Source organism: Balaenoptera acutorostrata, chromosome 8 (genome assembly GCF_949987535.1).
Source record: "Balaenoptera acutorostrata chromosome 8, mBalAcu1.1, whole genome shotgun sequence".
NCBI lineage: Eukaryota > Metazoa > Chordata > Mammalia > Artiodactyla > Balaenopteridae > Balaenoptera > Balaenoptera acutorostrata.
In genome coordinates, this window is record NC_080071.1 from 71,001,949 (window position 1) to 71,019,148 (window position 17,200).

The 17,200-nt window shown below is 36.5% G+C and overlaps 1 protein-coding gene across 1 annotated transcript in view; it reads left to right on the forward strand.

Moving 5' to 3' along the window:
- Positions 1–5,265: 5,265 nt before the first annotated feature.
- Positions 5,266–17,200, forward strand: part of SPAG16 (sperm associated antigen 16) — a 913,876-nt gene continuing 901,941 nt past the window's right edge. The window contains exon 1 of the mRNA XM_007187870.2: positions 5,266–5,444. Within this exon, the coding sequence (XP_007187932.2) occupies positions 5,276–5,444 (169 nt within the window). The 5' untranslated portion in view covers positions 5,266–5,275. The remainder of the gene's footprint in view (positions 5,445–17,200) is intronic.

The following is a 17,200-nucleotide window of genomic DNA, read 5'->3' on the forward strand; positions in this document are numbered from 1 at the left end:
TTCTACCTACCCCTTCTTCAACTTCCACCTCCAACCCCTCACTGCTCTCCGTGCAATTCCTCTCTCCTTCCAACCACTGCCATTTTTCTTCCCTCTAACGTCACCACTTCTTTTTATCTTTCTTTTCTCAGTCTGTAGATGAGGAAGTGCTTGACAAGTGGACAAGATAGAGGAGAGTGCCTTCTAAAATAGGCCATTCAGTTCTATGTGTGAAAGCAAACTGTATTTCTTCCACCTGTGTGGGAAAAAGAAAAGTTCTTTCAGGTCTAAATGCATAAAGGTATGTTATATCAGACAGTTTTAGAAAAACACCCTTGGCAGTAAAATATATCTTCAAATGTATATTAAAAAAAAAGATTCTCTATAGAGTCAATATATCAGCTAGGCCTTGTTGAATTGCAAGTGACAGAAAGCCCAACAGAAACTTGCTAAAGGAAAAAGAATTTATGGTTCCAAATAAGAGAAGGGTCAAGGGATGAGTTTTGTTTAAGGCAACACTAGAATCAAGGTTCAAGTAATTTTTAAAAAATAAACTTTTTAAGAATAGTTTTAGGTTTACCAAGGAGTTGCAAAGGTAGTATAGAAAGTCCTCATATAGCCGCATCCAGTTCCCCTTATTATTAACATCTTACATTAATATGGTACATTTTTATCACATTATTGAAGAAATATTGATACATTATTATTAGCTAAAGTCCAAACTTTATTCAGATGTTCTTAGTTTTTACCTAATGTCCATATTTCGTTCTAGGATCCCACGTTACATTTAATCATCGGCCTCCTTAGGAGCTTCTTGGCTCACACTTTCTCTGTTTTTCATGATGCTGACTGTTTTGAGTGATACCAGTAAGGTATTTTGTAGACTGTCCCTCAGTTGAGATTTATTTCATGTTTTTCTCATGATTAGTCTGGGTTTATGGGTTTCTGAGGTAGTGTTTGTCAGGTTTCTCCACCGTAAATTTATTTTTTTCCCCACTTTCCATATTCTACTCTTTAGAATAAAGTCATCATCATGTGCAGTGCACACTTAAGAAGTGGTGAGTTATACTCCATTCCTTGAATGTGGGGTATCTACATCCATTATTTGGAATTCTTCTTCACAGGAGATGTGTCCATTCTCTTCTATTTATTTATTTATTTATGAAATCATTTCTTTATATCAGTATGAAATTATAGATATTTATTTTATACTTTGGGTTATTTTCCAATACTACTTTATTAATTTTGTTGCTCAAATTGTTCTAGCTTTGTACATTTTGGGGAGCTCTTTCACTTAGCTCCTTTGTCCCTTGGCTATACCCCATTTTTGTGGGATTTTTAGTTGGGGGGCACTTTTTTACTTTCTGGCACTGTAAGATGCTCCAGTCTTGTCTTGTACATTCCCAGACCGGCCCTATATCCAGCCATTTCTCCATTGGCTCTTCTTTTTATTGGAAAATGGTATTAATAAACCAAGATCTGGGTGGTAGGTCTGATCATTGCTTATGGGGGTGTTTTTGCTTCTAGACCCTATCAGCTGACAGAGCAAGGAAATATATACGTATATACTAGAGGTTCAAGTGACTTTATCTGGACTCAGGTTTTCTGTTTCTTTCACCTCGGTCCTCCATTTTTACTCAAGTCTTAGATAGAAATTTTCTTCATACTTGCAAAGTGACTAGCAACTCTAGAACTTAAATCCCAAGGGATGAAATAAATCTTTTGGCCAGAATCTCCAACAATTTCCCACTGTGTCTCATTGGCTCTTCTTGGGTCACATGCCAACTTGGCAGCTGATCACTGTAGCCAAGAGAAATGAAATCTTATTATGCTAAGCTTGGGTCATGTGCTCATCTCTAAAGTCAGAGGATTGATCCTATTTGAACTACATGGGCTAAGAACACAAGAGATATGAATTTGCGAACAGTTGTTAGTGAAAAAAGGGAAAATATAGCTGTATGGCTGACCACAGTCAATTACCACTACTTCTATGAATTCTGAAATTCTAAAACTGGCTACCACTTACTGTGAGCTTTTGAAAGAAAATAAGATAGTTACTTTCATAAAAAGATGCATCAGTATATGGCTTGGGCTCTATTGGTAGCAAATGAACACTCAACTTCTGAAAATTGAATAGTAATTTACTATAGCTTTACATATGAGTATTTTCTGCTTTGAAACTAAAAACGTGAGGAGTAAATCCATTGTCAGATTCTTTTCTGGTTTTGCTTTTAAAAATAATTTCACTTTTACAATAATGGAGCATTTAGTCTGGAAGGAAATAAAAACTGTTGACTTTTGTGGTTGTTGCTTCATTTTGACTGTCTCCATTGGATTTTTTTATTTACGTCTTTCAGGAGCATATTCAAAGGGAAACTAGACGGCTTGCTGTTCATTTATCAAAATGTTAAGGCAATTTTCTTTTTCTTTTTACACTTAAAATATTGCAAAATATTTTAAAAAGTAAGGACTATAGAATGGAAGGACTATAGGATAGCATTATAACTGAAACCACTACTGTGATCTGAAGTTTTTGCTTTTTCTTAGTAAGGCTTTCACACTTCTTTTAAATTAAACCAGCAATTAATGGAACAAGAATTCCAATGTAAAAGGATTATTTTCAAATTCATCCATTACAAAGACATACTGGTTTTAAGATATTAGCAATCACTACAGAAGGTTGCATCCCACTTTTTATCCGAAGGAAATTATTGGTTCTGTTTGTATTTGTTAAGATTACTTTTGCTTTTATTTAATTGCTTTTAAAAATATTACTCATCCATTGTAGAAATCTAAAGGTTTACAAAGTAAGATATTAAAGACACTACAGTGAATTTTTAAATGCACTGCTGCTCTGGTCCTGTGAAATGTGTTTAAATTGGAGGGAAGCCAAAAACATCTTGGGTGACATCTAAATTTGAACGTCATGAAATGGATGTAATCAAATTGGTAGTTCTGAGTTAAAACTTTGGTTATTTGGAACACTTAGAAAATGAGACTTCCAGAATTAAAAAAAATTTTTTTGAGGAGCGGAGTAATGATACTTCTTTAAGTTGTAAGACTTTTTTTTTTTTTTAGCTCTTCTGACAATCATTTCCACTTCTTCTCTGCCTTAAATGGTGGATACTGGTCATAATTTATTTGCTTTCTTATGACTCTTAAGATCTCCTTCTTTGAATTCTGGATATTTCTAAAAATATTTAAGTTTTGTCTTAAAAATTTTTCTATATATGTAAGTTCCTTATAAATATAATATCCAATTCGAGACTGGCATATTCTCTCAATAATTTAAGTAAATTTTATTGACATTTATTGAAAATATTTAATATACTGGACATTTTTGGGGGGGGGTAACTTTATTTGCATTTAATAGTGATTTTTAAGCCCTATATCCAATGAAACCATTTTAAAAAGCTCTATGAGGAATGGAAACTTAGATGTCTATTACACTTTTCTTTAAAGAAAAAAGCTCAAATTTCTGAATGAGCAAGATTCACTTTTGTAGGTAGAGGCTTTGCTTCTTCATGATCTTCAGTGCTTCTTACATATTTCATTTCATTTAATCTATATTTTAGTAAGGTGGATATTAAAGTCTCTGTTTTAGAGAAGAGGAAACTAAGGCTCGCAGAGCTTAAGTTACTTAAGGTCATACAGAAGTGCCAGGATTCAAACCTATCTGTAGAACACGACATACTACCTCTAAAAAATAAGAGAGCTGTTATAACAGACAAAAAAATCAAAGTATACATTAATTGTTCAGAGACACCCTCCTCTATGGTTCTCTCATGTTTCTACATGTCTTGCTGAGTGTGCAAGGCCCTGACACTCCTCACCCAGGCCATATCTCAGGCTTGTGCTTACAGGAAACAACCTTGAGGGATGAGGAAATTCCTCCCTTTGGAAGGAAGAGCAGGCTTACGAGAAAAGCAGTGGATTCCCCAATTTCAGAGTTCCCTGAATTTTCAGCCCCTTATAATTCTTCCTTGCATCTTAATGAGCACTCGGGATATGTTTGATATGAGAAGTGAATGACAGGAGTAAGTTATTAAATGAGTAAATACTACTAAGAATGAATTCTCTAACTATTACATCTAATTGTGATGCTTGAGTATGCTAAAACAAAAATCCCAAAACCAAACCAAACAATTAAGTACAAATAACAGCTATTTCTTAGTGTCTACCATGTGACTGGTGAGTTCTCAACTCTTTATATTGTTTTACCTCTTGCAACAATACTTTGAGGTAGGTAATAATATCCCCATTTTAAAAATGAGGAAACCGGGGCCTGGAGGCATTAAGTGGTTTGCCCAAGGTTTCATAGCTAGTAATGGTGGAGCCAGGCTCTGAACGCAGCCTCTCTGGTTCCAACATTGAAGCTCTTAATCACCTCATTAGAAGTTGCCACTATGTTTTTTTTGGTAAGAAATGGGAATTTTTATAACGAGGTGCTGTTTGGCATCCAATTTTCATCAGAATGTAGGATGAAAAAGAATCCGTAAATAAAAGGGCCCTGTATGTAGATGGTTCTGATACATACACAATATAAACCCGAGGAAGATTCTGTCATAGCAAAAGGACTGCACATGATTGGGCAAATATCATTTATTATACATTATGTTAGGACAATTTGTACCTCAAAATTCTTATGGAAATGGCTTTACTTTGGTAAGAATCAACGTTACAACTACAATTCCAAGTCCCAGAGTATATAAACCAAAGACAAAACAGATGTCCAGATAAATACTTTGAATGAGTACGAGAATGGAATTGACTAGGGTGACCATCCTAGTTCTTTATTGGCAGTTCCCCTGGGCCAATCTCATGATTTCTAGGACTTTTTTTTTTTTTTTCTCCAGGTACTGAGGATCTTCCTCTTTTCCATTAGTTTTCCCTGGGGACAACTAGGACTCTACACATACCTAAAAATCTGGGGACTGATGATTGGCATGTAAGAACCAACAGAAAGACAATTTAGAGAAGAAAACGAAGTGAAAAACAAATGCTAGGGTCAAAACTGAAGAAAACCAAGCCACCTCGGTAAGAAAAGGTGTGCAAACCAAGTCCACTGCTTCATTTTATCTCGTCCAGTCCAGGAACTGCATTCCGAGGGCTCAGGGTAACTAGGCAACGAGGTTGCCCCAGTAACGTAGGAAGCGAAGAGGACACCCACATTTAGGGCTCCGGGTAGCCCTTCCTGGCCCGGAGCCCGCGCGGTGGGAGGGGTGAAGGATGCTAGACTCTCGCGAGAGTTGCGTGTGTGTGTTCGTACTCGAGCGTCTTCGCGGTTGCCTTTGGGATGTGGTGCGGTAGCCAGGGGCAGGCACCCGGAGCGCTTCAGATGGCTGCTCAGCAAGGGATACCCTCCTCGGCCCTGCGGGTTTTGGAAGAAGCGTTGGGCATGGGCTCGACGGCTGCCGGGGACACCGCGGAGGCGGTGGCCGCCGAGGGCGCCTACTACCTGGAGCGTATCCTTCCCGAGTAGGCGCGGCGCCCAGACGCTGGCCGCGGTAACGGGTGTTGGGGGCGAGGGCGCGGGCTTCCCGCTCTGGGTGCCCTGTGAAGCTTGCGGTCACCCAGCCGGTAGAGACGACTGTTGGACCTCTAGGTGGTTTCAACGCCACCGCGACCCCCTGCTACCTACCCACTGTAATTTTTCGTCTTGTAGTAGTTGTAGGCTGATGTGTTCCTGTTGGAAAAAGTTAGTAGTCACCACTCAGTAAACTTTGCAGTTTTATTTTAAAGTAGCACAACAAATTAATCTAACCCTCCTTTAACTCAGGGGTTTTCTTAAGCCCCCGAACGTTCAGAATGCCGTGAAAATAAATCCGTAGGGCAACATCAGGAGGTTAAGGAAAAGACCGCTACCTCTAGGCTTTAAGGAGAGGAAGGAGGAAGCTCAGAATATCCAGCCGGATCCTGTAGATGGTCCAATTGTCCAATGCTTAAGTGATTTGTTTTGGTAGCATCTACTTACTGGGTCGTTTCAATTTGGACTACTTAATGATAAAAATACTCCCCCCTCTCCCTTTAGCAACTAAATGGTAACCTGGTGACCTGACGAGGCTCAGAGATATTAGGAAGAAGCAAGATCAGACAGTGATGAGCGATTATCATTGGAAATAACCAGAAAAATTGAATGGCCATATGTGGATAATTAGGTTCACTATTTCTTGTGTGAAGCTTTTGAGCTCCCCTTCTCTAAATTAATGGTATTGAGGAGAGGGGGAGGGTTCATGAGAAAAAGATAACTACTCCATTCTTCAGGCAGATAGGAGAGAGATGGGTAATCTGTTTTATTCTTAAAGGTATCAAGGAAACTGCAAAATCTACCTTATTTTTTTGTCCAAATATAATCCCCTCGGATTTAATTCAAGATTCCAGAGATCCAGCAGTGATTCATTTTATAGGCTTTTAAACTGATTAACCTGTCCTGACTCAGGCCCAGTATACATCCCTGCTACAGGGAGCTTTGAAGAACTTGGTTGAAAAGCTCAAAGAAAATATATAGTATTTCATTCGGTGCAAACATGATTTTTACAAGAATATGTTCGAATAGTTTGAAATAAATTTGAATGAAATATGTGGGTGCTCTAGTGTCTTAAGTGAGGTTTTATACTCTGTTTTCCTAGCTCTTAACAAGCTGTCTTTTCCAGTAATCTTCCTTTTTAAATTCAAAAACAATTCAACGACTCTTTCAGCGCTAATCTACATCAAAGTATAAAGTTATCCAATGTCCATGCTAGTGATAACCGGGCATCTTATATCTGTCTGCATTAAAATGATTTCTATCACAATACTTTAATTGTTAACATGAGACAAACATAGTGAGGTAACTTTTTTTGCAAACATCTTTGTGAGATAAGTGGTGAGACTGCAATATAGCACAGCTTTCACTAATGAAAATCTGGTGTACTTAATTGGCAGGGAGATCACCGAGTTACAGCTGCCAACATATAGCAGTTTGCAAAAAACCTATCTTGCAAAGACTTCTCCAAGTAATCATATTTACAAATATAAGCAACTATAACTTTTCAGGATTTTTTTAATTGAAGTATAACTGACTTACAATATTATATAGTTTCAGGTGTACAACATAGTGATTCAACATTTTTATACATTATGAAATGATCACCAGTATAAGACTAGTTACTGTAAGTCACCATACAAAGTTATTGCATTATTATTGATTATAGTCCCTATGCTATATGTTACAACACCATGATATATTTATTTTATAACTGGGAGATTATACCTCTTAATTCCTTTCATCTCTTTCATGCAGCCCCCCATCTCCCTCTTCTCTGACATCCATTAGTTTTTTCTCTATATCTATGAAACTACTTCTGAGCTTGTTTGTTTTTTTTTAGATTCCAAATATAAGTGAAATCATACAGTATTTGTCTTTGACTATTTTACTTAGCATGATACCGTCAAGGTCCATTCATGTTGTTGCAAATGGCAAGATTTCAGTTTTTTGTTTTTTTTATGGCTGAGTAATATTCTATTGTATATATGTGTACCACATTTTCTTTCTCCACTCATCTGTTGATGGACACTTAGGTTACTTCCATATGTTGGCTATTTTAAATAATGCTGCAATAAACATAGAGTGCATATGTCTTTTCAAATTAGTGTTTTGTTTTCTTTGGATAAGTACCCAGAAGTGGAATTGCTGGATCATATTGTAGTTCTCTTAAATTTTTTGAGGAACCTCTGTACTGTTTTCCATAGTGGCTGCACCAATTTACATTCCCACCAACAGTGCAGGAGGGTTCCCTTTTCTTCACGTCCTCACCGACACTTGTTATTTCTTGGCTTTTGATAATAGCTATGCTGACAGGTGTGAGGTAATATCTCACTGTGGTTTTGATTGGCATTTCCCTGATGATTAAAGATGTTGAGAACCTTTTCATGTGTCTGTTGGCCATCTATATATATTCCCTGGAAAAATGTCTATTCAGATCATCTGCACATTTTTAATTGGATTGTTGACTTTCTTGATGTTGAATTGTGTGAGTTCTTTATATATTTTGGATATTAACCCCTTATCAGATATATCATTTGTAAATATCTTTTCCCCTTCAGTAGATTGCTCTTTCCCTTTTCATTTTGTTGGTTTCTTTTGTTATGCAAAAGCGTTCTAATTTGATGTAGTCTCATTTATTTTTGCTTTTGTTTCTTTTGCCTGAGGCAACAGATCCAAAAAAATCAAAGAGCATACTGCCTATGTTTTCTTACAGAAGTTTTATGATTAATGTCTTATATTTAATTCTTTAATCCATTTTGATTTTATTTTTGTATATGGTAAAAGAAAATGGTCCTGTTTCATTCTTTTGCTTGTGGCTGTCTAGTTTTCCCAGCACCATTTATTAAAGAGGCTGTCTTTTCTCCATCGTATATTCTCGCTTCCTTGTAGATTACTTGACCATATAAATGTTTATTTCTGGGTGCTCTGTTTTGTTCCATTGATCTATGTATCTGTTTTTGTGCTAGTACCTTACAGTTTTGCTTACTATAGCTTTGTAGCATTGTTTGAAGTCAGGGAGTGTGATAATTCCAGCTTTTTTTTATTTCTTAAGATTGCTTTGATATTCAGGGTATTTTGTGTTTCCATACAAATTTTAGGATTATTTGTTCCAGTTCTGTGAAAAATGCCATTGGTATTTTGATAGGATTTCATTGAATCTGTAGATTGCTTTGAGCAGTATGGATATTTTAACAATATTTTTTCTTCCTATCCATGCGCACAGTATGTTCTTTCATTCATTTGTGTTGCTTCAATTTTCTTCATCAATATCTTACCATTTTCAGAGTATAGGTGTTTCATCTCCTTGGTGAAATTTATTCATAGCTATTTTACTCTTTTTGGTGCAATTGTAAATGAGATTGTTTTCTTTATTTTGCTTTTTGATAGTTTGTTATTAGTGTAGAGAAAGACAACAGATTTCTGTATACTAATTTTGTATCCTGAAACTTTATTGAATTCATTTATAATTTCTAATAATTTTTGGAGGAGTCTTTGGAGTTTTCTATAAATAGTATCATGTCATCTGTAAATAGTGACAGTTTTCTTCCTTTCTGATTTGTATGTCTTTTCTTTTTCTTGTTTGATTATTGTGGCTAGAACTTCCAGTAATATGTTGAATAAAAGTGGTGAGATTGGGAATCCTTATCTTGTTTCTAATCTTAGAGGAAAAGCCTTAAGCTTTTCACCATTGAGTTTGGTGTTAGCTGTGTGTTTGTGATATATGGCCTTTATTGTGCTGAGGTGTATTCCCTCTATACCCACTTTGTTGAGAGTTTTTATCATAGGTTTATATTGAAATTTGTCAAATGCTTTTTCTGCATCTATTGAGATCATGATGTGATTTTTATTTTTTGTTAATGTGGTGTATCACATTGATTGATTTATGGATATTGAACCATCCTTACATTCCTGGAATAAATTCCAGTTGATTATGATATATGATCCCTTTAAATGTATTGTTGAATTTGGTTTGCTAATATTTTGTTAAGGATTTTTGCATCTATGTTAATCAGGGATATTGGCCTGTACTTTCATTTTTTGTAGTGTCTTTGTCTGGTTTTGGTATCATGATATCCCTGGCCTCATAGAATGAATTTGGAAGTGTTCCTTCTTCAATTTTTTGGAATTGGTATTAACTTTTGTATAAATGTTTGGTAAATCACCCTGTGAAGCTGTCTGGTCCTGTACTCTTGTTTGCTGGGAGTTTTTTGATTGCTGATTCAAGTTTTATTATTAATAATCAGTCTGTTCAGATTATCTATTTCTTCCTTATTCAGTCATGGAAGATTATATGTTTCTAGAAATTTGTATATTTCTTCCAGGTTATCTAGTTTGTTGGTATATAATTGTAGTAGTCTATTTTGATTGTATTTCTGTGGTATTGGTTGTAACTACGCTTTCATTTCTGATTTTATTTATTTGGGCACTCTCTTTTTTTCTTGAATAGTCAGGCTGAAGTTTTTTCAATCTTGTTTACCTTTTCAAAGAAACAGCTCTTTGTTTCATTGATCTTTTCTATTGTTTTTTTAGTCTCTATTTCATTTATTTCTGTTCTGATCTTTCTCATTTACTTCATTCTACTAATTTTAGGCTTTGTTTGTTCTTTTTCTAGTCCTTTAGGTATAATTTAGGTTGTTTATTTGAGATTTTTCTAGTTTCTTGAGGGCGGCCTGTATCACTAGAAACTTCCCTCTTAGAATTGCTTTTGCTATAGCCCATTGATTTTGGAAGATTGTATTTCTATTTTCATTTGTCTCAAGGTATTTTTTAATTTCCTCTTTGATTTCTTCATTGGCCCATTGGTTGATTAGTAGTGTGTTGTTTAGTGTTTTTGGGTTTTTTTCCAGTTTTCTATTTTCCTTTGTCTCAAGGTATTTTTTAATTTCCTCTTTGATTTCTTCATTGGCCCATTGGTTGTTTAGTAGTGTGTTGTTTAGTGTTTTTGGGTTTTTTTCCAGTTTTCTTTTTGTTATTGGTATCTGGTTCCATACTGTTGTGGTTGGAAAAGATGCTTTCTATGATTTCAGTATTCTTAAATTTATTGAGACTGGCTTTGTGGCCGTACATGATCTTTCATTGAGAATGTTCCAAGAGCGCTTGAAGATAATGTGTATTCTGCAGGTTTTGGGTGGAATGTACTGTATATTTATATAAAGTTTATCTGGCCTAATGTGCCATTTAAGGTCAATGTTTCTTTATTGATTTTTCTATCAGGATGATCTATCCAGTGATGTTAGTGGTGTGCTAAAGTTCCCTACTATTATTTTACTACTGTCAATTACTCCCTTTATGTCTGTTATTATTTGCTTTATATATTTAGGTGCTCCTTTGTTGGGTGCATAAATATTTATGAATGTTATATCCTCTTCTTGGATTGACATCTTTAGAATTATATAATGCCCTTCTTTGTCTTCTGTTACAGTCTTTATTTTAAAGTCTATTTTGTCTCATATGAGTGTTGCTAAGCCAGCTTTCTTTTTTTTCTTTTTTCTTTTTGCATGGAATATCTTTTTCTGTTCCTTCACTTTCAGCTTGTATGTGTCTTTAGATCTGAAGTGAGTCTCTTGTAGGTGACAGCTATACAGCAGTGTACTTGAAAGCTGCTTAAGTTTGAATGCATTATAAAAGCACTACATTTATACCCCCCCATGTTTTATGTCTTTGATACCATATTTTATATCTTTTTACTTTGTGTATTCCTTAACTGCTTATTGTAGTTATAGTTGACTTTATGACTTTTGTCTTTAACCTTCATACTAGCTTTTTAAATGTCTGATCCACTGCCTTTACTATATATTTGCTTTTACCAGTGAAATTTTTTCTTTTGTATATTTTCTTATTTCTAGTTATGGCCTTTTATTCCACTTAAAGAAGCCCCTTTAACATTTCTTGTAAAACTGGTTTAGTACTGATGAACTCTTAGCTTTTGCTTGTCTGGGAAATTCTTTATCTCTCCTCCAATTCTGAATGATAACCTAGCCAGCTAGAGTATTCTTGGTTGTAAGTTTTTTCTTTTAACATATCATGCCACTGTCTTCTGGCCTGTAAAGTTTCTGCTGAAAAAATCAGCCTATAGTCTTATAGGGGTTTCCTTGGATGTGACTAGTTGGTTTTTTCTTGCTGCCTTTAAAATTCTCTCTTTATCTTTAAATTTTGCCATCTTAGTTATAGTGTGTCTTGGTGTGGCTGTCTCTGGGTTTATCTTGTTTGGAATTCTTTGTGCTTCCTGGACTTAGATATGTTTCCATTTCCAAGTTAGGGAAGTTTTCAGTTATTATTTCTTCAAATAGGTTTTCTGACCCATCCTTCTTGCTCTTTTCCTTCTGGAGCCCCTATAATATGAATGTTAGCATGCTTGATGTTGTTTTAGAGGTTCCTTAAATTATCCTCAATTTTTAGTTCTTCGTTTATTTTTGCTGTTTAGATTGGGTGATTTCCACTATTCTGTTTTCCAGATTGCTTATGTATTCTTCTGTATCATCCAACCTGTTGTAATTCCCTATGGTGTATTTTTCATTTCAGTTATTTTATTCTTCAGCTCTGGTTGGGTCTGTCTTATATTTTCTAACTGTTTATTGAAGTTCTCACTGTGTTCATCCATTCTTTTGAGTTCGGTGAGCATTTTTATGACCATTACTTTGAAGTCTTTATCAGGCAAATTATTTATCTCCGTTTCATTAGGTTTTTTTTTTTTTTTCTGAGGTTTTATCAAGTTCTTTCATATGGAACATATATATCTGCATCCTCATTTTATTCTACTTTCTGTGTTTGTTTCTATGAATTAGGCAAAACAGTTATTTTCCCTAGTATTGAAGTCATGGCCTTGTGTAGGAGCATTCCCTCTATAGACTGCATGTGCTGGTTGGCTTTGGTAGGCTGGCTGGAACTGAAGTGGGCATGGGCTGGGAAAGAGGGAGGGTCCTGGGACATGCTCAGTGAGGGCTGCCTTGGCAGGGAAGCTAGAGATGAAGTGGGCACAGGCCAGAGACATGCTGGGGTGGCTTTGGTAGGTCAGCTAGAATCCATTCAGTCTGCTGCCTATGTGCTGGGACTCAGAGTGAGTGAGTTTGTGCGTGAGCCATTTAAGGGTAGAGTTTTTGTTTCTCATAAGAGCTCTCTAGCTCTTCTGTATGTAAGCCCCACTGGTTTTCAAAGTCAGACCTTATGGGGGCTCATATTTCTCATGCAGGTCCCCTGGCCTGGGGTTACCAATGTGGGACTTGAACCCCTTGCTCTTTAGCAAGGGCTTCTGTGGTTATGATATCCCCTCTTGCTTGTGGGTCACCACACTGGGGATGTGGGTGACCAGATCACACCTCTACCCCTCCTACCTGTCTTACTAGTCTTCAGGTCGTTCTCAGAGAGAGTTGCTTTATATGTAGTTGTAGTTTTGGTGTGTCCATGGGAGGAGGTGAGCTCAAGTTCTTCTTACTCTGCCATTTTGATCCCACCCTTCTTTGAGGATTTTATTATCCTCTTTGTGAATTATCTAGTCACTCTGCTTTTCCTCCTTTTCTCTTTTGTTGACTATTTTTGGTTTCAACCAAAGGGTAGTCAGTAGTTACTAAACATTTAACCAATCAGTTTTCCTACATTCAGTCTTCAGGTAAGAGATTTAGTCATGTGAGAGCCTTTAACTCTTAATTAAATGAAGTTTGAGGATTACTTTTGAATGACAATTATCCCTGTATCCTGAGCTCTCTTAACATGCATTATTAAGAGTTGACTGTGTAGTTTTATTTGACATTGTTTCTTAAGGTGATTATGATAGTTGCTGAAGTGAGACTTTCTTGGGTTTAAAGTCTTTAGTTTTCAGGTAATTTAATTGAGCTATTGCAGTGGATAAATAAAAATTATAATATGCACTAATGAATCAGAAATCTGATCTGTACTTTGCACATATACTTAATCACTTCTAATCCACTACATTTGGTCCTGGACTTCCCTTATTTATGACTGAATAGATGCTCCAAGAACACTAGACAATGAGCTGTTAATATTGAGCAAGGCTTATGAAAGGGCTTGACTCAAATTCTCCAGGAAATCACCCTTTTCTTTGCTCTTAAACCTTCAGACAAAAAGAACATGTAAAGGTTAGTGTGGTCCGAACCAGAAACATATCCAGGATCCACCATGAGGGTGAGTGGCTTCATTAAGAGAAGCCTCACGTTCTTTATGACAGTTTAGAGAATGTGTCCAAGAAATAGAATTACCCTTGAAACACCCCTCCCTTGTAACCTCCTAGCTATAGTGGTGCCACCTGTATCTCTTCTGAAGCACTCCATGATATCACTGCTTTTAATTTTTAAACTTGTATGGGCGAGATGCAAACTTACATGACATAGTTCTTATCTTACTTAGCTATCTCCAGAACTTTAAGAAATCTAATCATGGAATATATGAATCCTCTAGTGAACTCTTTTTTAGAAAGATATTTGCAACTTTGTAAAATGTAAGGCTAGATTTTAACTATGTGATCTGTGAACGGGCAAGTAGGTACCTCTAGTAATTGTAAAGAAGATTGGGCGTCTTTCGTGAATGAATGCTCTATTAAAAATCAATACAACTTGAGAGAGGTTTTCATTCATAGTGGTGATCAGGGGTTGCCTTTTAATGTATGGCTGCAGACATTTGGGAGTGCCTATTCCAGCTGAGAGATGCAGGCTGGAATGAATTGTATTAAGAAAGCTAATGCTTAATTGATTTTTTTGCTACTTGTCTAAAGAAAGACCTTATTCAAGGAAGCGTAATGAAATGCATGGACTCCAGGGAAGTAGAGCCCCAAAGTAGTATTGTTTTTGTTACCTACCTCCCTTTTTGCTGATTCTCTGCTCCCCTAACTGGCTTTCGATTATTATTTTATCTTTCTAGACATTTTAACGCTAAGAATTTGACTTAGATCATGGACATACATTTGCTGACCCCTGAAAAGGTCTCCTTTGGCCCCAACAGCAGTTTGTGAGGGTTGACTGAGTTTAAGCCTGTCCTTTGAGGCTAACCAACTCTGGATGCAGTCCCAAAGTCAACTGTTTCAAAAATGCAAATTAAGGATTCCAGACCCTGAAATATGGTGATCACACTAAACCAATACCCCATCTAAGATGCATGCTTTTCTTCTTAAGTAATATCCTTAGCCAGTATCTCACTGCAGTGGTAATGTTTACTGATAATTTTGTTTAATTAAAACAGAACTTTTGTTACTTTTAAAAGTTATTTTGTTATTTATTGCTTTTAACATTTATTTTTTTTCCTCTAAGATGTTATTTCTCTGGAATATTTATAGTATTAAGTAAGAAGATATTAGTAAAATCCTTAATAATCATTATGTTCTCAAGTAGTGTATTTCTTATTGTCATTGGAAAACTGGATTTGCTCATGGGTGCTTAATTGCATCCTACATATATTCAAATAAAAATGATAGACAATTTGAATGTAGAATGTAGAGGCATGTTACTAAGCCTAGAGTGCTGAATTTTACGTGCACAAAAGTCATAGATTATTTGGAGAAAAAAAATTATATTTTGTTCTGTGTCTTCTAGACTAGGCAGATGTTACTGTGTATATGAATCCAAGATATGGATCTTGAAATGAAGATTCTAATTCAGTAAGTGTGGGTTTCAGGGGTTGAGATTCTGCATCATTAACAGGCTCCCAGGTGCTGCTGGTGTGGCTGATCTAAGGGCTATAATTGGAGTAGCAAGGCTGTAAACAAATATCTTAATCTCTTGCCTTTATGTTTTCAGATCGAGGTATAATATATAGACCCCTTATCTTTGGGTCTCCTGGTTTAGAAGTTGGAAAAACTTACACCACCATCCACTATGAGAACCATGAGTCTTATATGTTGAAAGAAAATTATTTTCCAGGTTCTGAGGCAGAAGATGGGCAACAGCTGTCGTAGGCAGGAGTGGCCAATAAATTTCCACATTTGCCAATTCTGTTGAATTGGTAGTGGTTCCGTGGTATGTGGTATTAAGACTTGGTAGGAAAGACTGAAGGAAGCAAACAGCAATGGGAATTTTGACAGCAAGTGTGCCAGTTATTTGCCATCTTTGGTGTATTTTCAGTTAACTTACTTTATTTAAACTGGCTTTCCTAAGAAAGGGAACATGACTATAATGTTTGGTATTTACAATACATTTCTTTTATTTCAATTTAGTGAGTAAAATGTTGATCATGGAGGATCCAGGCTAGACTTTAGATTGCCTTTGTGTACATTGATTCTGCAATGATATCAAAGATTACAAAGCAATTTCTGTCTATAGTAGCTTTGGGAAATCATGTAAAATATAATTAGCTTTATGTTTCACTCCAGTTCTTTATAAAGCTGGTGCTACTGGCTGTGATCACTACCTACAGATGCAGTAGTGGAGGAGACCAGTGTGTGAGGAACTTTGTATGCTGCTGTCATCTGAAAATTGTTCATTTCTTTCTGCCTGTGGTCCATTTGCACAACCTTGTTTGTGACCCCATCATACCACTGTCACATCAAACTCTGCTCCATTAGGCCAGCTGAAATGCTTCTCTGAAGCTTCTTGCAGTTGTATCTTCTGTAGTACTGTGGTGGATTTAGGGCTTCCTGGCAGTTTCAGTGTGGGTGTATATTGGCCTGTTTTCTGACAAGATCTACAAGGTCAGGATCTGGTGCAGATTCTGTTCGTGTAGAAACTACTAGTTCACCGGTGGTGATGAAGTACCAGGGAACTAATTCATAGTATGCAAACTCACAAGTACTACTAAATTCTTTCCAGAGCAAGTGGAGATGTGGAGAATGACCCTTAGTCTGAGACCAGGCCATGACTATAGGATATAGTACCTGGCCTGGAAGGGGGCGGTGCTGTGGACTGTGGGTGCAGGCCAGGGAGAAAAGAGGGCCACAGATAGTACCCTGGGCAAGATCAGACTAGAAAACCAGGCACAAAATTAAGTGTCAAGTCAAGCTCAAGCTCTAGAAAGGCAGGACCAGATCTGAGTGGAATAGTCAGAGTAGAAAAAAATGAATTTTGGAACTGGAGTTCAATGATGTTTTTTGAAGGAAAGCTAGGCAGGTAATGGGAAGGGAGTTTTGTAGGGGCTCAGAGTCAGCTTGGCAAGAAGAAACTGATATTAAGCCAGAATGCCAGTTTATTATTCTGCAGTGGAAAAATAACTTTGTATGAAAATTGTGACCAGCTTTATTGTATGGACATTTCCTGGAGAATAGGATCACCTAAGAGATTAGATTACAGATGAGAAAGTTGCCCAGTAAAAGTAGAATCAAGATTAAAGGTTTTATTTTTCAGGCAATTCTTGACGAACTGTGCATTTCTACCCTACCAATATTGCTTCTAAAGCAGTGCTTTCCAACCTTTTTCACACACGATGCTCCATCAGATCCTGCTTCACTCTGTCTTTCTGGCTGTCCCAAGGGCCAAGGGGATCAATATCTGTACAGTCCAAAGTGTTCTCTTAATGAAAACCTAAGAGCGTGATTTCTCTCAGGCTTCAGAATCAGAGATTGCTGTACATTTGCTGAGAAACTCATCTGTTTTCATTGGATGGATACTGAATTGGTATCTGATTACATTTCCCTTTTTACCCTGACTGCTGGGAAGCTTAGAGTCAAACCTGTGGCATATAACAAAGTTCATGAGACCTTAACGGCCTGTACTGTACCTTACTTCTACTGTTTCCCTTTCTCCGCTAATTTCCATA